Source organism: Phyllostomus discolor, chromosome 3 (assembly GCF_004126475.2).
Source record: "Phyllostomus discolor isolate MPI-MPIP mPhyDis1 chromosome 3, mPhyDis1.pri.v3, whole genome shotgun sequence".
Taxonomy (NCBI): domain Eukaryota; kingdom Metazoa; phylum Chordata; class Mammalia; order Chiroptera; family Phyllostomidae; genus Phyllostomus; species Phyllostomus discolor.
The window spans coordinates 124,430,315-124,454,953 of NC_040905.2; the positions used below are offsets into that span (position 1 = coordinate 124,430,315).

The 24,639-nt window shown below is 38.5% G+C and overlaps 1 protein-coding gene and 1 pseudogene across 1 annotated transcript in view; one reads left to right on the plus strand and one right to left on the minus strand.

Moving 5' to 3' along the window:
* The window catches only part of LOC114504532 (ATP-binding cassette sub-family A member 3-like), a 244,777-nt gene that overhangs the window by 35,979 nt on the left and 184,159 nt on the right, over positions 1 to 24,639 (minus strand). Inside the window, exons 21-23 of the mRNA XM_028522197.2 lie at positions 13,581 to 13,800; positions 10,777 to 10,941; positions 1,908 to 2,095 (exon numbers count right to left, since the gene is read on the minus strand). Of these exons, the coding sequence (XP_028377998.1) occupies positions 1,908 to 2,095; positions 10,777 to 10,941; positions 13,581 to 13,800 (573 nt within the window). The remainder of the gene's footprint in view (positions 1 to 1,907; positions 2,096 to 10,776; positions 10,942 to 13,580; positions 13,801 to 24,639) is intronic.
* Positions 2,908 to 3,833, plus strand: LOC114504541 (annotated as a pseudogene).

Genomic DNA, 24,639 nt, shown 5'->3' on the forward strand with positions numbered 1-24,639 from the left:
GGATGAGTTCTAGGGCTTTGATTTGTTCTTCTGTTTGAGCCATCTCTCTCTCTCTTTTTTTTTTTGTCTGGTCACACCTGTTACAGTGAGAGGTGGAGCCTTAGGTGTTCACCAGGGCTGGGCACCCCAGTCGCTGGATTGTGACGTTGTATGTGGGGGCGGGGTCTAGAGGGAACAACGGCGGTTGCTCCATTCTCCTTGGTACCTCAGTCCCTTCTGCTGCTTCCCCCAAGCAAACTGGGCCCGTCTGGTGCCAATTCCCATGTGGGTGGGCCTGTGCATACTGTGGGACCTTCCAAGGACCTCTCCTGTGAGGCTGGGTGTCTCTCTGTGTACCTCAATTCCCACAGGTGTCTTCAATCAGTGTCCTGAGGCTCTATTTCTGAGCACTGGGATCCTGGGTTGTGCGCACTGCCTTGCTTTACAATTGCTGCCTCACTGGGTCTGCTGGTTGCCACCCCTCGGCCAGGGTCTGCCAGCTGCTGCTTGCACACTCAGGGTCCACCCGCTGTGATCTTGCGCACCACAGATGCCTTACTTGCCCAAATCTCTCTGCTTTCTGCGCTGCAACCACAGCTGGCTGCTTGTCTCCGCCCTTGCTACCGGTCTGGATGAAGGGGTCTATTTCAACTTCTTGGCTGTCTGACTTCCATTCAGAAAAATTTTCTGTCAGTTTTGGATGTTATTCTGCCTCTAAATTGTTGTTGTTCCAGTCTTGGTTGTGCGTGGAGGTACAGTGCATCCAACTATGCCTCCATCTTGACTGGATTAAGTAACTTTCATAATTGCAAAAAAATGCATCTCAAAGATGGTTCATGCACAAGGCAGTGTTTTTTATCGTAGTCAATCCATCACAAAGGGATTATTTCCTTGTTGGCAGAGGATTCAAAGCTTAGAATTTAAATTACTAACTACAATGAAAGACTTGTAATTCAAATCAATACCAGATAGATCTTGGTATAGTTAAGAGATACTTTCTTTAACAAGTAATAGAGGTAGAAATATATAAAGTCATACTTTCTGGCCTAACATTGAGATTTCTTTGAGCTGTATCAAAAGTCCAGGGCACAGAGACATATGAAAGGATGCTGAGCATCATTAGCCATCAGAGAAATGCAAATTAAAACCACAGTGAGATACTACTTCACAATGGTCAGAGTGGCCATTATAAACAAAACAACAAACAACAAGTGCTGGTGAGACTGTGGAGAAAAGGGAACCCTCGTACACTGTTGGTGGGAATGCAGACTGGTGCAGCCACTGTGGAAAACAGTATGGAATTTCCTCAGAAATCTAAAAATGGAACTGCCTTTTAACCCCACAATTTCACCACTGGGATTATATCCTAACAATCCTGAAACACCAATTCAAAAGAACCTATGCACCCCAATGTCCATAGCAGTACAATTTACAATAGCCAAGTGTTGGAAACAACCTGTGTCCATCAGTAAACGATGGATCAAAAACCTGGGGAACATTTACACAATGAATACTATGCAGCAGAAAGAAAGAAGGAACTCCTACCCTTTGTGACAGCATGGATGGAACTGGAGGGTATAATGGTAAGTAAATAAGCCAGGTGGTGAAAGAGAAATACCATATGATCTCACCTATAAGTGGAACCTAATCAACAAAACAAATGAGTGAGCAAAATAGGACCAGAGACATTGAAATAAAGAGCAAACTGACAGTAACCAGAGGCAATGTAGGAGGGAGATAATGGGGTAAAGATAGGGAAAGGTCAAGGAACATGTATAAAGACCCATGAACAAAGACAACGGAGTGGTGAAGGTATGAAAATGGGAAGTAGGTGGTGGGTAGGGCCGGGGAGGATAATGGGGGAAAGTGCAGACAACTATAATTGAATAACAATAATTTTTTTTAAAAAGTCTGTGTTAGTTACTCACCTTCCTGCCTTTCATGAATATGTTGTACATGTTAGATAAAATTTTCTGAAATACAAAGTTTTTAAATCTCCAAGATGTAGTCTCCAGACAAAAAAGCAACAGGAGGTAAAATAAGCCTGTGGCAGCCAATGCAGTCAAAAACTTTGCAATTCCATGTTCTCCAAAACTATAGACACTGCTCTCAATAACTGAGGATAATAAAAGAGATAGTCTTATTTTAAAAACTGATGCAAAGTCTAAAATGACACTAAAAGTTAAGAAATACAGATTCAACATACATTTTAAGTTAAATTTAGAGAAGTATGCAATATGGGTAATAATTGTCATAATATTTTGTTTCTCTTATTTGATATTCCCTGATATTTATAGCTATTTTAAAAGTTCTCCTGTCAATAATTTTTCTCTACTTTTTAAAAGTTTTGGTAGACCACCTTACTACATACTCAATAAATTTCAAATGTTGGGACTTTGAGCAGAATGCTCAGTAATTAAATAAAGCAAACAAAATAAAGGTATTTATGGCATATCTAACCATTATTATGGTCCATGCATAATATCCTTAAAGTTTTTGTTTAAATGCTTGTTTTAATTTTTTTTGGATATATACCCAGGAATGGAGTTGCTTACCTATTCTACATTTAGTTTTTGAGGAACCACTAAACTTTTCCACAGCAGGTACATTTTATATTCCTACCAGCAATATATAAAGGTAAAAATTTCTCCATATCCGTACCAAACCTTTAATACTTTCAACATTTTATTTTAGTTATCCAAGTGTACATAAAGTGATATCTCATTTTTTAGTGAATACACTTGACATGTAACATTGGGTAAGTTTAAAATATAAGCGTGTTACTTGGATGCATTTATATATTGGAACAATTCCTGATTATCACACTAGCTTCCCTGGTGTGATTCCATCCTGCATGTCTGTTCTATGGAACAAAAGTCGTTTACCTCCATCCACCTTCTCTCCCACCTAAGTATGTGCTACTATCCCATGGAAGATTTGGTGAACATGGATATGAGCCCTCTGAGGCCCCAGAACTATATTTTTAGTTGTGAACTCAAAGCTGACAAAGATGATCACTTTAAGGTGGAAAATGATGAAGAGGAGCACCAATTATCTTTATGAACAGTCAGTTTAGGGGCTGGTGCAAAGGATGTATTGTCCATTGCTGAAGTAGAGGCAATGAATTATGCAGGCAGTCCAATTAAAGGAACACTGGAAACTCTGAAAATGCCTGTATAGACAAGTTTCCCTTGGTGGCTTTGAAATAAAATAACCTGTGGTCTTATATCTGAAGTGTGGTTCAGGGCCTGTGCATATTAGTGGACAGCATTTAGTAGCTGTGGAGGAAGATGATGATGAGGATGTGAAACTCCTAAGTATGTCCAGGAAGCGTTCTTCACCTGGAAGTGGTAGCAAGTTTCCACAGACAAAGGTAAAGCTTGCTGCTGATGAAGATACAGATGATGAAAAAGCTGAAGAAAAAGCTCCAGTAAAGAAATCTATATGAGATACTCCAGCCAAAAGAGCACAAGAATTAAACCAGAATGGAAAAGACTCAAAACCATCAACATCAAGATCAAAAGGTCAAGAATAATTCAAAAAACAGGAAAAAACTCCTAAAACACCAAAAGGACCTAATTCTGTAGAGGACATTAAAGCAAAAATGCAAGCAAGTATAGAAAAAGTGGTTTACTTCCCAAAGTGAAAGCCAAGTTCATAAATTATGTGAAGAATTTCCCTAGATAACTGACCAAGAGGTTATTCAAGATCTCTGGCGGTGGAGGAAGTCTCTTTAAGAAAATAGTTTAAAACAGTTGGTTAAAAATTTCCATCTTATTTCATTTGTGTAACAGTTGATATATGGCTGTCCTTTTTATAATGCAGAGTGAGAGCTTTCCCTTCCATGTCTGATAAATGTTCCATTGCCAAGAATATGTTGTCCAAATGCCTGTTTAGTTTTTATTTTTATTTTTTAAAGTATTTTTGCCCTGGCTGGTGTGGCTCAGTGGATTGAGCATGGGCTTGCGAATCAGAAGGTTGCTGGTTCGATTCCCAGTCAGGGCACATGCCTGGGTTGTGGGCCAGATCCCCAGTAGGGTATGGGAGACAAAGCCACACATTGATGTTTCTCTCCCTCTCTCCTTCCCTTCCCCTCTCTATAAGACTAAAAAATAAATAAAATTAAAAAAATAAAGTATTTTACTGATTATGCTATTACAGTTTTCCCAATTTTTTCCCCTTTATCCCCCTTCTGCCCTGAATTACCAACCCTTCTGCATTCCCCACCCACCTCATTCATGTCCATGGGTTTTACATATAAGTTCTTGATTTCTCTGTTTCTTATACCATTCTTAACCTCTTCCCATCTATATTATGCTTGTTATTCTCTGTACCTTCCCCTCCCATTCTCCCTCTCCCCTTCCCCACTCCATTTCTCTGATTCTGTTCCTGTTCTAGTTGTTTGCTTAGTTGTTTTCATTGCTTTTATTTTTTTAAGGTTCAGTTGTTGATAGTTGTGAATTTGTTGTCATTTTACTGTTTGTAGATTTTTATCTTCTATTTCTTAGAGAAGATCCTTTAACATTTCATATAATAAGGGCTTGGTGATGATGAACTCCTTTAACTTGACCTTATCTGGGAAGCACTTCATCTGCCCATCCATTCTAAATGATAGCTTTGCTGGGTAGAGTAAACTTGGATGTAAGTCCTTGCCTTTCATGACTTGGAATACTTCTTTCCAGCCCCTTCTTGCCTGTAAAGTTTCTTTTGAGAAATCAGCTGATAGTATAGGCACTCCTTTGTAGGTAGCTGTCTCCTTTCCTCCTGCTGCTTTTAAGATTCTATCTTTAATCTTGGATAAGATAATGATGGTGTGCCTTGGTGTGTTCCTCTTTGGTCCAACTTCTTTGGGATTCTCTGGGCTTCCTGAACTTCCTGGAAGTCTAATTCCTGGCCAGATTGGGGAAATTTTCCTTCATTATTTGTTGAAATAAGTTTTCAACTTCTTACTCTGGTTCTTCTCCTTCTGGCACCCCTATGACTTGGATATTGGAACATTTAAAGCTGTCCTAGAGGTTCCTAAGCCTCTCCTCATTTTTTTGAATTCTTGTTTCTTAATTCTGTTCTAGTTGGATGTTTATTTCTTCCTTTTGTTCCAAATTGTTAATTTGAGTCCTGGTTTCCTTCCTGTCACTGTTGGTTCTCTAAATATTTTGCTTTTTTCAACTTTGGTATCCTTCATTTGTTCCTTCATTTTGTGACCAAGATCAATCAGTTCTGAGAGCATCTTGATTATCAGTGTTTTGAACTCTCCATCAGATAGGTTGGCTGTCTCCTCATTGCTTAGCTCTCTCTCTGAAGCTATGCCCTGTTCTTTCATTTGGGCCACATTTCTTTGTCTTGGTTCACCTGTTATGTTGTAAGGGGGAAGAACCTTAGGTATTCACCAGGGCAGGGCAACCCTTTCTACTGCATTGTGTTGCTGTCTGTGGGGAGGAGTCAGGGGGGGAACAATGAAACTAGCTTGTTCGGCTCTAAGTCCACTTTTCAGACTCTTGTGTGAGAATGGGAGTTTCTCCCACCATGGCAAGCCCCGTTGTAGTTTGCAGCTAGTTTTGAGTCTTAGTTTCCCATTCAGTCAGCCCTGCCTTGCTGGTGAGGTCTGCTGCTTCACTGCGGGTCCTTTTAGCCAGCCCTGTCTGTGTGGCCACCTCCTTGCTGTGGGTCTCCTCTGCCTGTGTGGCTCCCCATATCCTTCCTACCAGTCTGGTTGAATGTTTCCTTAATTCCTTCATTGTCGGAGTTCCATGCAGTTTGATTTTCTGGCACTTCTGGTTGTTTATTATTTTTATTTTAAAAAATGATTTTATTGTTGTTCAATTACAGTTTTCTGTATTTTCTCCCCACCCCTAACACCCACCCTCTCCAAACCCACCTCCCTCCCTTGCTTCCACCCTCCCCCTTGATTTTGTCCATGTGTCCTTTATAGTAGTCCCTGAAAGCCCTTCTGCCCTCTGTCCCCTCTGGCTATTGTTAGATTGTTCTTATTTTCAATGACTCTGGTTTTATTTCATTTGCTTTTTTCTTTTGTGGATTATGTTCCAGTTAAAGGTGAGATCATATAACATTTGTCTTTCACTGTCTGGCTTATTTCACTTAGCATACTGCTCTCCAGTTCCATCCATGTTGTCACAAAGGGTATAAGCTCCTTCTTTCTCTCTGCTGTGCAGAATTCCATTGTGTAAATGTACCATAGGTTTTTGATCAGTTCACTTGCTGATGGGCACTTAGGTTGCTTCCAGCACTTGACTATTGTAAACTGTGCTGCTATGAACATTGGGATGCACAGGTTCTTTTGGATTGGTGTTTCAGGGCTCTGAGGGTATAATCCCAGCAGCAGAATTGCTGGGTCAAAAAGCAGTTCCATTTTTAGTTTTCTAAGGAAATTCCATACTGTTTTCCAGAGTGACTGCACCAGTCTGCATTCCAACAAACACTGCACTAGGGTTCCCTTTTCTCCTCATCCTCTCCAACCCTTGTTTGTTGATTTGTTTATGTTGGCCATTCTGATGGGTGTGAGGTGTTTATTGTTTTTAGATTGGTTGTTATCCTCCTTTTGGTTGTGAGAGGAAGTGAAGGGTTTCTGCCTATGCCTCCATCTTGGCCAGAAGTCCTCTTTAGGTTTTATACGAGATCAGGCATTTTTAGAGTGGTATGGCTGTAGAGTCTGTTTAGTTTTTAAAGATGGATATCTATCCTTTGCTTGGTTTTAGCTATGTATGGAATATTATGATAGGGCATAGTAGTTTTGGTGGTCAGACAAATGAATATGGTGGGGAGACAAAAATATCCATATGAAATAAACAGCATTTATTTTCTTCTTCTTCTTCTTCTTCTTCTTCTTCTTCTTCTTCTTCTTCTTCTTCTTCTTCTTCTTCTTCTTCATTATTATTATTATAATATTATTATTTTTGTTTAAGTACAGTTGTTTCCATTTTCACCCTGCCTCTCACACTCAAACCTACTTCCTTTGGTTTTGTCCATGTGTCCTTTACACAGGTTCCTTGATGGACCTTCCCCTATTTCCCTACATTATCCCTCTCTCCCCTCCCTTTTGATTAGTGTGAATTTGTTCTTTATTTCAATATTTCTGGTTATATTTTGTTTTCTGGAAGCATCCTAAGTGCCCACCAGTAAATGAATGAATAATAAAACCTATGTTACTTTTACATAATGGAATACTATACAGCAGAAAGAAAGAAGGAACTCCTATCCTTTGTGACAGCATGGATGGAAGTGGAGAGCATTATGCTAAGTGAAATAAGCCAGGTGGTAGAAGACAAACACAGTATGATTTCACCTATAAGTGGAACCTAATCAACAAATGAGCAAGCAAAATAGGATCAGAGACATTGAAATAAAGAACAAACTGACAGTTACCAGAGAGGAGGAGAGAGAGGGATAAGGTAATAGGGAAAGGTCCATCAAGGAATACGTATAAAGGACACATGGACACAACCAAAGGGGGTAGGTTTGAGGGTGAGAGGTAGGGATGGATGGGGCAGAGGGCCATGGTAGGGTGAAAATGAAGACAACTATGTTTGAACAACAATGAAAAAATGTTATGAAAAATCTGAACCCTCCTTGCACTGTTGGTGGGAATAGAGACTTGTGCAGCCACTCTGTAAAACTGTATAGAGTAACCCCCCCCCCCCCCAGTTAAAAATGTATGGGAGTTCTGCCCAAGATGGAGGCCTAGGTAGAAACCCTATGCTCTCTCACACAACCAAAAGGAGGATAACAACCAATTTAAAATCAATAAACAGCCAGGAGCACCAGATAATCAAACTGCATGGAAGTTCTACAATCAAGGAACTAAAGAAGAAAATCAACCAGAAAAATCAGACCAGTAAGTTGCAGACCATGCTGGCCATCTCAGAAAAACCGAGGTGAGGAGGCAGACTGGGAGAGTGGGACTGGCTGTGGGGAGGCAGCAGGCTGCACTGGTGTGGCTGACTTAAGGGGAAACTGAGATTCAAAGTTGAGTGTGTACTATGGCTGTTGCCGGGGTGGGAGAAACTACCAGTCTCCCAAGAAAGGCTGGTGGAAAGTGCTCTAGAGATGAGTAGGTGAGCAACACTGTTCCTTCTCTGGCCCCTCCCTAACAGGCAGTGCTGCAGCTCAGCAAGGAGGGTTGCCTTGCTCTGGTGAATACCTAAGGCCCTGCCCCTTACAACTTAGCAGGTGCACCAAGAGAAAGAAATATGGTCCAAATGAAAAAACAGAGAAAAACTTCAGAAAGAGAAATAAGCGATAAGGAGAGAGCCAACCTATCTGATGGGGAATTTAAAGCCCTGGTAATCAAAATGCTCACAGATCTGATTGAGCTTGGTTGAAAATGAAAACAAAAATGGAAGATACCTAAAATGAAATAAAGCAAAATACTCAGGGAATGAAGAGTGACAGGAATGAAACCAGGACTCAAAGCAACAATTTGGAACAAAAGGGAAAAATGAACATCCAACCAGAACAGAATGAAGAAATAAGAATTCAGAAAAGTGAAGAGAGACTTACAAACCTCCAGGACAACCTGAAACATTCCAATATTTAAATCATAGGGGTTCCAGAAGGAGAAAGAAATTGAAAACTTACTTGAACAAGTAGTGAAGGAAATTTCCCCAATCTGGTGAAGGAAATAGACTTCCAGGAAGTCCAGGAAGCCCACAGTCCCAAAGGAGTTGGACCCACAGAGGAACACAGGAAGGCATATCATCATTAAGTTATTCAAGATTAAAGATAAAGAGAGAATCCTAAAAGAAGCAAGAGTAAAGGAGAGAGTTACCTACAAAGGAGTGCCCATTGCAGATTTCTTTTTGAGAAATCAGCAGTAATATCAACTGATTTCTCAAAAGAAACCTTGCTGGCAAGAAGGGGCTAGAAAGAAAGATTTGAAATCATGAAATGCAAGGACCTACATCCAAGATTACTGTCCAGCAAAGCTTTCATTTAGAATGGAAGGGCAGATAAAGTGCTTCTCAGATAAGGTCAAGTTAAAGGAGTTCATCATCACCAAGCCCTTATGTTATGAAATGTTAAAGGGACTTATCTAAGAAAAAAGATAAAAATCTTCAAACAGTAAAATGACAACAAACTCAACTATTGACAACTGAATCTAAAAGAAAAAACAATGAAAACAACAACTAAGCAATCAAGTAGAAGAAGAACAGAATCAGAGAAATGGACATCACATGGAGAGATTTCAGTGGGGAGGGGGAAGGGAGGAAAAGGGGGCAAAAAGTACAAGGAATAAGAAGCATAATTGGTAGGCATAAAATAGACGGGGAGAGATAATGGTATAGGAAACAGGACTCAAAGAACTTCTATGTACAACCCATGTACAGGAACTAAAGGGGGGCAGAATGCTGGATGGTTGGTGGGGCTGGGCAGAGGGGGAGAAAGGGGGGCAAATTGGAAAAACTGTAATAGCATAATCAATAAAAAGATACTTAAAAATACAAATGCAATTACAAATTTTTTTTTAAAATATCATATTATATAATTACAATGCAATATTATTGTCTATATTCCTTGTACAGTCATGCATTCTTTAATGATGGGAATGTATAAATTGTGAGCAATGTGTCATTAGGCAATTTTGTCATTGTGTGAACAGCACAGATTGCACATACCTAGATGGTGTAACCTACTACATACCAAGGCTATATGGTAGAGCTTATTGCTCCTAGACTACAAACCAGTACAACATGTAACTGTATGAATACTGTATGCATCTGTAACATAATGATATACCTCTTCAGAGCCCTTATACTAAATGGAGATTCAAGTACTAGAAGTTGCTTCAAGTGAGTCAGTGAGCAAACAATGAGTGAATGTGAAGGCCTAGCATATCATTCTACACTACTTTAAACTTTATACATATTGTACACTTAGACTATGCTAAATTTATAAAAAGGGTTTTCTTTATTTAATAGTAAATTAATCTTAGCTTACTGTAACATTTTTAATTTAAGTTAAATAACCAGGCAGTGAAAGTCAGGTACCATATGATCTCACCTATAAGTGGAACCTAATCAACAAAACAAACAAGCAAGCAAAATAGAACCAGAGACATGCAAATAAAGAACAAACTGACAGAAACCAGAGGGGAGGTGGGAAGGGAAAATGGGAGAAAGAAGGGAAAGGGTCATCAAGGAATGTATATAAAGGACCCATGGAGAAAGACAAGGGGAAGAGGATTGAATGTGGGAAGTGGGGGTGGGTAGGCCGGGGGAGAGTAACAGAGGGAAGTGGGGACAATTGTAATTGAGTAATAATAAAAAAGAATTTTAAGTATATATAATTTATTTTACCCTAATAATTACATTTTATCCTGCAGTGATCTAGTGAAATAAAATTAATTTCTCTTTCTGTTGCTGCATATAATTTATTTGATTCTACAAAAAAAATTACACACACACATTAAATAGGCTTATCCATTTTTACAATCAGTCTAATATATGAAATCACCCTAAAATATGGAAAATGTAATAGCTAGCTTGAAGGGTACTATGAAGATTCAAAATAATATATGTAAAGCTATGTTCAAAATAGTAGGTGAGTGACTAGCAGTACTTCATTCTAAGTCTGGTGGTGACTTTATGACATTTATCTTGTTTTTTATTTTGAAGCCTCATTTCCATCCCCACCCCCCTCGTCTGTGAAAATAACTTTGGTGAAGAAAAGCACTCAAAATAGCAAGGCCATCCATTGAAGGAATGACAGGCTTCTCTTAGTTTTTACAATCTAAGCTTAAATGTAGAAGTCTAGTTAAGAACCTTGGAAGCCCCAGATACTCACATTTTTTACTGCAGTTCATATAGATGTTTTGAAATTCTTGGGCACACAATTTTTTTACTTCATAGTCCTCAAAGAATTTGCTGATACTCATTGCAAAGTTGTAACTGGGGAGCATCATTAACACATTATCTATGAAGGTTTTGGTGGAGTCAGGAATTTCATTGCCTGTGATTTTTGGGTGGTGAAAACACAATACAATGTAGAGATGATATATTATAGAAATGTACACTTGAAACCTAATAACCTTTATTAACCAATGTCATCCCAATTAATTTAATTTGAAATTAAAAGATGGAAAAGGGTCATTGAAGAACATATATAAAGGACCCATGGACAAAGCCAAAGTGGGGTAGGATTGAGGGTGGGAGGTGGGGGTGGATGGGGTGGTGGAAGGTGGTGGTGGGAAAATGGACATAACTGTATTCAAACATTAATTAAAATAATAACAAAAATAAAGGATGATTAGCTTCAATTATAATAAAGTAATGAACCTCTCATAATAACAAACTTCCCCAGGATGATTAAACCATTCATCAGAGAATTACCAATCTAGCTGATGGTCCTTGAGAACACACTCATTATTAAGTAACTAAGCTTCTTTACCTTGACAGCTTATAGCATAGATTTGTCAATTGCAGAGTTCAAGAGAAGGACACTTACCATAAAGGAAGCTTGCAGGGCTTAAAGTTGCTCTGGGTGAGTCAGTGAGTGAGTGGTGAATAAATGTGAAGGCCTGGGACAATACTATACACTGCTGAAGGCTTAATAAATACTGTCCCATAAGTTCTCTCCCTGCTTCCTTCCAAAAGGTTCAGAAATAAAACATGAAAGCTGTCAATGTTGCTCTGTGAACAAGTTGTAGGCTGAATTAATTGGAAATACTGAGGAGGAACTGGCTGGGTAAGGCATAGGTCATAATAATTGTAATAGGAGGGAATGAAAGGGAGCCTGAAGATCAGTAGGCATATGAAATAAAGATGGAGAGAGAAAGAAACTTTGGGGATTCTAATAGCAATGTGGTTTTGACTCTTGCATGTTGGAGCAGTGATTAGATTAAGGAACTTTGTGGTAGTCATAAAGAGGGCATGGGATGGGAGTAAAAGATAGAAAATTGTACTTGAACAATAAAATTAAAAGAAAAAAAGAAAGAGGGCATTTAACATAGAGGTGTAGAGAACTAAGGATTCAATATTTTGACTTTGGAAATTTGTTTTTAGTTCCATTGACCTATCTGGCATAAAGGGCTCTCTTTGGCATTGAATTAATGGAAGAAATAAAACTTATATATACTTTACATTACAACCTGAAAATATTTCCAAAGTAGAGGGACAGACTGGCTCCACACTACCACAGAAAGCTTTTAAAAAAGTGGCAGTGTTACTTAATATTTGTTGAGGTAGTTCTTGTGGACATGTGTCCTTGTACAAAATCTTATGTCTTCAATAAAGAATTTATAATAATGTACTCTGAAGACCATCACACTACATCTGGGAAGGCTGCAGCACCCTCTGAATATGTAGCATTGGGGAAAAAGGCTCCTCTGTGCTGAAAAAAGCCAGTGGCTGACTGGAGTATCATTTGTGCACTCAAAATTGAGGTGCTGTGAGTGAGAGGAAATCTATTGCTAAGACCCACAGATATTTTCTAATCAGAGAGAAAAATTTCTCCCTAAACCACATATCCTTCAATTTCTTACAGGAAATTAAGCTTGATTATAATCTTGTGGGACTACTGTTATATATGTGGTCTATTGTTGACCAAAACATCATGTGGCACAAGACTGTAATATGGCAGAACACTGGTAGAATCTATAGCTAGTATAAAAGTGGTTGACAATAACATTGATTCAGGAAATGGGCATGAATTTATAACTCCTGCTTGGCTTTTAGTCTACTATGCAGGGCCTCAAGTTTTCCTCACAGAGCATAATACCACTTCTTGGAGAGAAGTGCAAAAGAATAAAAACGTGTGTGGTCTACATGCTGTTTCCTTTTGTGTTAGGCTAACACCTAAAGTCAGGGAGTGAGCCTGGAAACTTTTTTTGGTATATTTCTTCCACTTTAGGCAGAGCTGAATTGATTAACACAATTCTAAATGTATGTTTATACAGAAATTCAACCAAAGAATGTCCTAAAAACAAATCCTACTTGTGCTAATCACCAGCAACCAGCCTCTCTTCAAATTGTATAATCTGAGAAGGAAGACATGGAGAACTTACTCCTAAAATTCTGTTAAAGTCAGATCTCAAGGGAAAAGGATTTAATGTTGACTATATTTGTTGCATATTTTCTTGTTTCCTTCCAAAAAAAAAAAAAAAAAACCCTCTCATTAGGAGGGTCAAGATGATGTGCTGAATTGAATTAGGCAGAAGTCAGCCCACAGGACCTCAACACTCACCCATCTCTTCCTACCTTGCTATAAAGTGAGTGCTATTAAGCTTTTATAACTGAAGGACAAATCTGAGGAAGAGGGAATATTTCAGAGGAGATAAATAGTTTGCACACTTATATTGTAGTCTCTTACCCTTTTTCTTTCATGAAACTAGTGTGATAATAACTCCAGCTCCTTCAAAGGGCCTAGAACTTTCTTTCTTTCTCCTTCCCATTTCCTCTCTCTCCCTCTCTCCTTCAACTTTTATTTATCACAACCCACTCAATAAATATTTTCTGACTTCCAAAATGCATTGTTTTTCAGATTACTGGAAGGTAAGTACTTAACAATTAGTATTTTTATTCTCTAGGTCTTTCATCCTAATTTATTTAATGTATTTCCTGGAGAAAGGGGAAATTGTGGGAAGTCCTTACCATAGTATTGTATTACTGTGTGGATAACAATGCTGAAAACAGTTGAAAAGTAGTTAAAGAGGGTGAGCTTGATGTAGGCAGTAGTACTATTAGAAAACAGGAAGCTTCCCAGATACATGAGAGGAACAACAGACCAACCATACAGCATAAAGATCATCATTGTATCCAGAAAATGGTAGTCTTCCACAAATGCATCCAGTCTGCAGTATTTAAACACTCCCTGAAACAGATGCAGACATAAGGGCAAAGTGAAAGACACTGTGCAACAAGGAGTCAAGCCAGAACACTGAGGAAATGGCAAGTTCTGCCATCATTAGCATACGGAACTATCCATTACTTATATCCATCTACCCATTAAAAAAGCCTTAACTTATGAGCCTGAAGTAAACTACCTCTTCCTCAATAGAGAACTTTCATGAACAGAAGGACTGTACTTCCATTTTCCCTTTTCTTTTACCACTTGGAACATATTACTTTTTATTCCTAACCCCCAATGCCTTGATTAAAATCAAATTAATCATTTTTGCATTAAGCCCAACTCTGAAATAGACTATTTCTTTACATATTTTCCCTGGGGCTGATGTTGTATTATGTAACGTCCCCTGCATAACTCCACACATTTAGGCTGCCTCCTGGCTCTTCTCTCTACCCCCAATACCATATACCCACCTCAGCAACTCAGGAACCTCTGTGTTCATTTATTTCTTATCCACTTGAGAATCAGACAATGAAGCATAAATTTAGAGGGGACTAATTTAAGAGAGGGAAACCTCCAGAGCTATTAAAGAATTTTCCAGAGGTATATATGACAGTTGGTGATTACAGTTTCTCTAAATATAGCAAGGTTGCCCCTTTTCAGCAATCACATAATTACTTAGCAGGGTAACTAAAACAGGAAAAGAAGGATTAAAATAAGAATAGCCCTATCACAACCCTATGATGCTATTAGAAGTATCTTATATTTAAGTAATAGTGTTTACAGAGAGTATATGAAGAGAATCATCCAGCTTAAATCAAAGAACCTGAATAGCTGTAACTATAGTTGTTTCCCTCATTCTAATTAAGAGGATAAAATAACAAGAATTAATACCATCAGAAAAAAAGTTGCAGGTAACCTAAGAACAGCTTTGTTCAAGACTTATAATGCTTAGAAATATCATAAGTTAGAATCCATTTCAAAGAAAAGTTATATTTCTACTTTTGATACATGAAGACAAATACCCTACTTTTATACAGGTATGACTTGACATGATATATAAATTATCCCTAAATTAATCTAAATAGAAATAGCAAGTTTCTTTTGAAATTAGATAAGCTAATTTTAAATATTACATGTAAATAAGACATGCCAAGATGGTTAAGAAATTCTGCAGAAGAAGATTAATGGAGAAGGTAGAAAGGTCAATACAAAAAAATAATTAAATGTACTATAAAACTACCATAATTAAAATAGATTTGTTGTGGCACATTACAGATACATGAATGAAATAAAGAATATAAAATATACTTAAATTCAAGCAAGAAAAGAAAAAAAGAATAAAAAAGTGAAGAGAGGTTAAGGGAAATGCAGGACAGCATGAAACAGAATAATATCAGTGTAATAGGGATACCAGAAGGAAAATAAGAGGAGCAAGGAATAGAGAAACCTGTTTGGAAAAGCATTGATGGAAAACTCCCCTAATGTGATGAGAGAAAAAGCCACACAAATCCAGGAGCAGGGAGGGTCCTAATCAAAAGGAACCCAAAGAGGCCCACTGCAAGCCACATCATAATTAAAATGCAAGATTTTAAAGACAAAGAGAGAATCTTAAAGGCAGTAAGGGAGAAACAGGAAGTAACATACAAAGGAACCTGATAAGGCTAGCAGCTGAATTCTCAATAGAAACATTACAATCTAGAGTGGAATGGCAAGAAATATTCCAAGTAATGAAAACCAAAGATATGCAACTGAGACTACTCTATCCACCAAGGCTCTCAATTAAAATGAAAGGCAAAATAAGGAGCTTCTTGAACAAAAGAAGGTTAATAGAATACACCTCCACTAAACCAGCATTGTAAGATATGCTAAACAGACTGCTTTAAGAAGAGGAAGAAAGAGTGAGAAAGGAATGAAGGCACAAAGGGAATAAAATGGCAATGACTAAGTTCCTATCAATAATAACCTTAAATGTAAATGGATTAAATGCTTCAACCAAAAGACATTGGGTAGTTGAATGGTTAAGAAAATATGACCTGCACATATACTGCCTATAAAAAATCCACCTCAGAACAAAAGACCTACACAGCCTGAAAGTGAAGGGTTGGAAATATGTATTCCAAGCAAATGGAGAGGAAAAAAAAAAGCCAGGATAGCCACACTTTTGTCTGACAGAATAGACTTCAAGACAAAGGCCATAAAAAGAGACCCAGAAGGACACTTCATAACACTCCAGGGAAGAACCAGTCAAGAACACATAAACATTATAAACCTATATGAACCTAACATAGGAGCCCCAAAATATATAAGTAAATCTTGGAGGACTTCAAGAAAGATATAGAAAGCAACACAATTATACTAGGGGATTTTAACACCCTACTGTCAAAAGTGGATGGATCTTCCAAACAAAATATCAAAAAGAATATTGTAACATTGAATAATGCCCTAGATTGAATGTACTTGACTATATCTATATCTATATCATATCTATCTATCTCTATCTATCTATATATATCCTTTCATCCCAAAGAAGCAAAATATACATTCTTTTCAAATGCATGTGGAATATTTTCAAAGAAAGACCACATGATAGAACAAAATACAAGCTTCAACAAACTCAAGAAATTTGAAATCATATCAAGCATTTTCTCCAGCCACAAGGGACTGAAACTAGAAACCATCCTCAAGGAAAAAACTTAAAACACTTACACTCATGGATATTGAATAGCTTACTGTTAAACAATGGATGGTTAACAATGACATCAATGAAGAAAAAATTTCTGGAAACAAATGAAAATGAGCTCACAACAGTCCAAAACTTATGGGATATAGCAAAGGCAGTCCTGAGAGGGAAGCTCATATCCATACAGGCCTACCTAACAGAGATGGAAACATTTCAAATAACCTAACCCCACACCTACAAGAACTGGAGGAACAACAACAAAGACAGCCTGGAGCAACTAGAAGGAAGGAAATAACCAACATGAGAGCAGAATTAAAATACATAGAGGCTAAAAGCACAATTCTAAGGATCAATAAATCCAGGGGCTGGTTCTTTGAAAAAAATAAAGAAAATTGATAAGCCTTTAAGCAGACTCATCAAGAAAGAGAGAGGACTCAACAAAATACTGGCAAACCACATCCAACAGTACATTAAAAAGATCATACACCATGATCAAGTGGGATTCATTCCAGGGATGCAAGGATGGTACGATATTCCCAAATCAGTAAATGTAATACATCACATAAACAAAAGCAAAGACAAAAACCACATGATCATATCAATAGATGCAGAAAAAGTATTTGATAAGGTACAGCACCCATTCATGATAAAAACACTCAGCAAAGTGGGAATAGAGGGAGCATTCCTCAACACAATAAGGCCATATATGAGAGACCTACAGCCAACATCATACTCAATGGGCAAAAATTAAAATCTTTTCCACTAAGATCAAGAACAAGACAAGGATGTCCACTTTCACCACTTCTATTCAATATAGTACTAGAAGTTTTAGCCACAGCGATCAGACAAGAAAAAGAAATAAAAGGCATCCAAATCGGGAATGAGGAAAAAAACTGTCACTGTTTGCAGATGACATGATAGTGTACATAGAAAATCCTATAGACTTGGGCAAAAAGCTGATTGCCATAATGAATGAATTTGGCAAAACAGCGGGATACAAAGTCAATATCCAGAAATCAAAGGCATTTCTGTACACCAACAATGAAACAGCAGAAGCAGAAATCAAGAAAAAAATCCCATTTGAAATAGCAAAAAGAAAAATAAAATACGTAGGAATAAACCTAACCAAAGAGGTAAAACACCTGTATTCAGAAAACTACATAACACTGAGGAAAGAAATCAAGGAAGACACAAACAAATGGAAACATATACCGCATTCATGGATTGGAAGAATTAATATCATCGAAATGTCCATACTACCAAAAGCAATTTACACATTCAATGCAATGTGTAAAGTACTATTAAAGTACTAATGGCTTATTTCACAGACATACAACAAACATTTCAAAAATTTATATGGAACCATAAACGACCTCAAATAGCTGCTGCAATTTTGAGAAAGAAGAGTAAAGTAGGAGGGATCACAATACCTGACACTAAACTATACTACAAGGCCACTGTAAACAAAACAGCCTGGTACTGGCATAAAAACAGGCACATGGACCAATGGAACAGAACAGAGAGCCCAGAAATAAACCCAAGCCTCTACACTCAATTAATATTTGACAAAGGAAGCAGCAACATAAAATGGAATAAAAATAGCCTCTTTCAACAAATGGTGTTGGGAGAACTGGACAGCTACGTGCAAAAAAATGAAACTCGAGCACCAACTTATACCTTATACAAAAAATAAATTCAAGGTGGATAAAAGACTTAAATATAAACCGTGACACCATTAATGTCCTAGAAAAGAATGTAGGCAGGAAAATCTCAGATATTTCACGCAGAAACTTTTTTACTGACATGTCTCCTAGAGCAAGGGACATAAAGGAAAGAATAAACAAATGGGACCTCATCAAAATTAAAAGCTTTTGCATAGCTAAAGAAAACAGTATCAAAATAAAAAGAGAACCAACTGTATGGGAAAACATATTTGCCAATGATACCTCAGACAAGGGTTTAATCTCCAAAATATATAAAGAACTTACACGACTCCACTCTAAGAAGACAAGGAACCCAATTAAAAAATGGGCAAAGGACTTGAACAGACACTTCTCCAAGGAGGACATACAGAAGATCCAAAGACACATGAAATGATGTTCAATATCGCTAGCTATCAGAGAGATGCAAATTAAAACCACAATGAGATACCACTTCACACCAGTCAGAATGGCCATCATAAACAAAGCAACAAACAAGTGTTGGAGAGGCTGTGGAGAAAAGGGGACCCTAGTGCACTGTTGGTGGGACTGCAGACTGGTACAACCACTATGGAAAACAGTATGGAACTTCCTCAGAAAACTGAAAATGGATCTGCCTTTTGACCCGGCAAATTCCACTGCTGGGACTATATCCTAAGAACACTGAAACACCAATATAAAAGAACCTATGCACCCCGATGTTCATAGCAGCACAATTTACAATAGCTAGATGCTGGAAGCAACCTAGATGCCCATCAGTAAATGAATGGATCAAAAAACTATGGTACATTTACACAATGGAATTCTATGCAGCAGAAAGAAAGAAGGAGCTCCTACCCTTTGCAACAGCATGGATGGAGCTGGAAAGCATTATGCTAAGTGAAACAAGCCAGGCAGTGAAAGACAAATACCACATGATATCACCTTTAACAGGAACCTAAACAACAAAACAAAGAAACAAGCAAAATATAACCAAAGACACTGAAATACGGGACATACTGACAGTGACCAGAGGGGAGAGAAGAGGGAATTTCAGGGGAGAATGAGAAGGGTTTACAGGAACAAATTTAAATGACACATGGACAAAAGCTGGGGGGAGGGTGGTAGTGGGAGAGAAGTGGGGAGGGTTGGGTGGGTGGGCTGGAATGGCAGTAAAAGGGAGAAAACTGTACTTGAACAATGATTAAAGTAAAAAAAAAGAGAGAGGACTCAACACAATCAGAAATGAAAGAGGAGAGATTACAACTGATACCACAAAAATACAAAGGATTGTAAGAAATTACTATGAAGAACTATATGTCAAGAAATTTGAAAACCTAGGTGAAGGACAAGTTTCTAGAAAAATATAATCTTCCAAAGTGAATGAAGAAGAAGCAGAAAGCCTGAACAGAATGATAACCACGGACAAAACTGAAGCAGTAATAAAATAACTCTAGGCACACAAAATCCCTGGACTGGATGGTTTCACAGGAGAATTTTTGCAAAGCATTTAAGGAAGAGCTAACCCCTATCCTTCACAGACTGTTCTAAAGAATCGAAGAAGACAAAAGACTTCCAAATTGTTTCTATGGGGTCAGCATCATCTTAATCCTAAAACCAGATAGACACAACAAAGAAAGAAAACTACAGGCCAATATTGCGGATGAACATAGATGCTAAAATCCTCAACAAAATATTGGCAAATCGCACTGGGCAATACTTTGATCAATTGGGATAATCCCAGAGATGCAAGGATGGTGCAATATTTGCACATCAATAAACATGACACAATACATAAACAAAAGGAAAGATAAAAATCACATGGTCATATCAATAGATGTGGAAAAAGCATTTGATAAGGTACAGCGGCCATTTATGATAAAAACACTTAGCAAAGTGGAAGCAGAGGGAGCATTCTTCAACATAATAAAAGCTATATATTAGAGACCTACAGCCAACATCATACTCAGTGGGCAAAAACAAAAACTTTCCCACTAAGATCAGGAACAAGAACAAAACTGTCATTGTTTGCAGATGACATGATAGTGTATGAAGAAAATGCTATAGACTCCACCAAAAAACTACTCGACCTAGTAAATGAATTTGGCAAAACAGCCAGATACAAAGTTAATATTCATAAATCAAAAGCATTTTTGTACATCAACAATGAAATATCAGAAACAGAAATCAGGAAATATCCATTTGATATAGCAACAAGAAAAATAAAGTACCAAGGAATAAACCTAACCAAGGATGTAACAGACCTGTGCTCAGAAAACTACACAACACTGAAGAAGGAATTAAGAAAGACACAAACAAATGGAAGCATGTACCATGCTCATGGATTGGAAGAATTAAGATCATCAAAATGTCCATACTACCAAATAAATTTATAGATTTGATGCAATACTTATTAAAGTACCAATGACATATTTCACAGATATAGAACAAACATTTCAAAAATTTATATGGAACAATTAATGACCCTGAATAGCTGCAGCAATTTTGAGAAAGAAGAACAAAGCAGGAGGGATCACAATACTTGATATCAAACTGTATTACAAGACCACTGTAATCAAAACAGCCTGCTACTGGCATAAGAATAGACACATAGACCCATGGAACAGAATAGAGAGCACAGGAATAAACCCAAGTTTTTATGGTCAATTAATATTTGAAAAAAGGAGCAAAAGCATAAAATGGCATAAAAATAGCCCCTTCAACAAATGGTGTTGGGAGATCTGGACAGCTACATGCAAGAAAATAGAACTCGACCACCAAATTATACCATACACAAAAATAAACTCAAGATGGATAAAATACTTAAATATAAGTCATGATACCATAAAACTCCTAGAGGAGAATATAGGCAGGTTAATCTCAGGTATTCCATACAGCAATATTTTCACTGATATGTCCCCTAGAGCAAGGGTCCTGAAAAAAGAATAAATTAATGAGACTTCATCAAAATAAAAAACTTCTGGCTAAAGAAAACATTAGCAAAACGAAAAGAAAACCAAGCATGTGGGAAAACATTTGTCAATGATATGTTAGACAAGGGTTTGATCTCCAAAATACAAAAAGAACTCATGCGACTTCACGCCAGGAGGACAAACAATCCAATTAAAAAATGGGCAAAGGACCTGAACAGACACTTCTCCAAGGAGGATATACAGAGGGCCCAGAGACATATGAAAGGATGCTCAGCATCACTAGCTATCAAAGAGATGCAAATTAAAACCACAATAAGATACCATTTCACACCAGCGAGAATGGCCATCATAAACAAATCAACAAACAAGTGTTGGAGAGGATGTGGAGAAAAGGGAACCCTAGTGCACTGTTGGTGGAAATGCAGACTGGTACAGCCACTGTGGAAAACAGTATGGAATTTTCTCAGAAAACTAAAAATGGAACTGCCTTTTGACCCAGCAATTCCACTGCTGGGATTATCCCCTAATAATCCTAAAACACTAATTCAAAAGTACCTAAGCACCTGAATGTTTGTAGCCACACAGTTTACAATAACCTAGTGCTGGAAGCAGCCTAGGGACCCATCAGTGGATGAAAAACAGCAGTACATTTACACAATGGAACACTACACTACAGAAAAAAAGAAAGCTCCTTCCATTTGCGACAGCCTGGATGGAACTGGATAGTATTATACTCAGTGAAGTAAGCTAGGCAGTGAAAGACAAATAACATATAATTTCACCTATAAGTGGAACCCAATGAACAAAACAAAATAAGCAAGCAAAATATAACCAGAGACATTGAAGTTATGAAGAAACTGACAGAACCAGAGTGGATGGAGGAGGGAAATAATGAGGGAAATAAGCGAAAGGGTTTTCAATGAACATGTATAAATGATCCATGGACAAACCCAAAGGGTGATAGGATTGAGGGTGGGATATAGTGGTGGTTGGGGTAGGAGAAATTGGTGGGAAAATGAAGACAACTATATTCAAACATTAATTAAAAAACAGCATGTACTGAAGAGACTGAAGATGGCAGCAAGATAGGAGGTACCAGATTCCACTTCCCCTTACACACTGGGGTCTGTTTCTTCCTCCTATGTTTGGAGAAAAACCTAGCCAATCTACGTAGGAATAGAGCAAACAGCCAACAGTACCCCAGCATGTATGAAGATGAGAGACCAAAAATTGTAGAGGACATTGAAAAACCAGACAATAAGGAGAGTGCTTCAGGACAATCAGGTCTCTGGGACCACTGCAGGGACCAGGGTGGCTGCAGCCCCAGGCCTGGCGCCTGCTCACCAAGTTTATGGGAGAGAGCTGGGTCAACAGCTCCCTCCCCTGCCAAACAAGGATTGAGCAGCATGGGGAGAGATCTGGTTGCTTAAAGTTGCAGAGAGGGGAATAAGGACTAAGTGGCAAATATATAGGGTCTGTGAGCACCCACAGAGTCTGTAGACATCAGCTGGGGAGAGTTGAGAGTTGGGCAGTGATGGGCCCTGACTCCAATAGTCCCTGGTCTGGTTGGAGAATTGGGCTGTGTAAGAGGCCAGGCCTCTGTACAAAGCAGCAGGCTTGAGTAGGAGGAATTTCTCAAAAAGAAAAAGTGAAAAAAGAGACTGTTTGGGGAATTCTTCTGCAGCAGCCACTCTGGCCTCCTCCCCACACAGCCAGGTGGTGCTCCCGAGGTGGCATGGAAGGCCCTGTGCACTCGCATAGCCCTGGTAAGGGTGCCCACCTGAACCTGAGGGACCACCTGAGGATAAGAGGCAGCCCAGCCGGATCATGCATGCCCACAACCCGGGAATAGCTCGCTCTGCGGAAGGCCCTGTGCCCACACCTGTAATCCCGGGGAGAGTGCGCTCTCAGGAAGGCGGGGCTCCCACACCCAAAGCCTCAGGGAGAGGCACCCTGTTAGCCCTGGGGAGCATGCCTGCGCAAACTTGTAGAACCTGAAGGACCAGAGGCTGCTGGGGAGCTGGGCTGGAGGCTGACTGGGTGCAGATCAGGAAGGGAGAAAAGCAAAACCAATTGACCCTTAGACTGCTGCAGCCAGGAAGACCAGCAAAACTGGTTTGGCCAGTTTGAAGCCAGCAAGAGGCCTCTTTTTTTTTTTTTTTTAGTAATTTCTTTATTTTTTATTTTTTATCTTTAACTCCTTTTTCCTCTCTTTTCTTCATTCTTGTTTTATTCCTTCTTCCTTTCTTTCCCATTTTATCTTTTTCCTTCCTCTTTTTTTTCCTTTTAATTCCCACAGTGAGATAAAAAAACACAAACAAACCTGGAACTGTAAAAAGACCAGAGTTGGACCAAAAGAGGGGTCATCCCAACAGATGAGACAGTGAGACAAATTTCAGTTTGCTACTATAGAGAACCTGCAAGTTATTGCATATTTGTATTATCATTTTTCATTATTCTTACATCTTTTATTTTATTACTATTTTCGTATTCCTCTTCTTTCTGTTTAGTCTTCTTCACTTGGCTGGTTAAATTGCATTGTTTGATTGGTTTCCCTTGGTTCTCTCTTTTATAATATATTGTTAATTTATTGTCTTCCACTTCACTTGTGTTCCATTAGCACACTATTCTAGGTCCTAAACTTCCTATTCTGGTTATCCAGATCACATAGATTCTGTCATATGATTGTTGTTCTAATATTACTGTAAGTAATAGCTGTTCTGTACAATTGTAAATACTACACAGCATCTCTCCAGATCTTAGTGCACTGCCTGGTTTCCTGAACCCTATTACTGTAGTGGTTAATTCTACTCTCTCACACAGTACACCTATTTGCTATCCTTTACTCTGACCTTCCCTTTGAATCTGACCTCCCAAAAGCTCACTGTTTTCTAGATTCAACTCATAATCCTTCCCTCCCCCAAAAGTGTCTTATCTTCTTTCCATCGTTTCTAAAAAGTGGCTAGTTGGGTGGAATATCAGGGTTAACGCTATAAATAGCCAAAGAATCTCCTATCTTTTCTCTATGGGTACTACTGTAAATATCATAGAATACACTCCTGCTATCTTAAACCATTTTGCCTTCCCCCTCCAACTGATCACAAAAAAGAGTACATGGGAGCTGTGAACACCATGATACGTGCTGGAAGAGGAAACCCAACAACAAAGGAACCACTAACAGATAACAACAGAAGAAGGTGAAGGAGGGAGTGGGAGCCACACTAACCTCAATCCAGGACCTATCTGGAAATACCAGTAAATAGTGAAGAATTTACCTAGAAGAAACAGCTGAACAAGAGCAAGAGAGAATCCTCAAAATTTTGTACATGTGGAAGATCTAGCTTCAATACAACCTGCCCACACAAGCACAGCAAAACACAAGAAGTAGTGGACAGAGTGACCCTCAGTTAATCAGCAGGTGGGAAGGACCCACCAAAGAAACCCAACAACAATCAAAACTGAAAGACAAACAGAGCCAACATAAATGACAGCCCAAGACCAGTGAGCTTGAGAGATCAAGGAGACTGCACCACTGAATCTCACAGGAATTCTACCATAAAAGTTCACA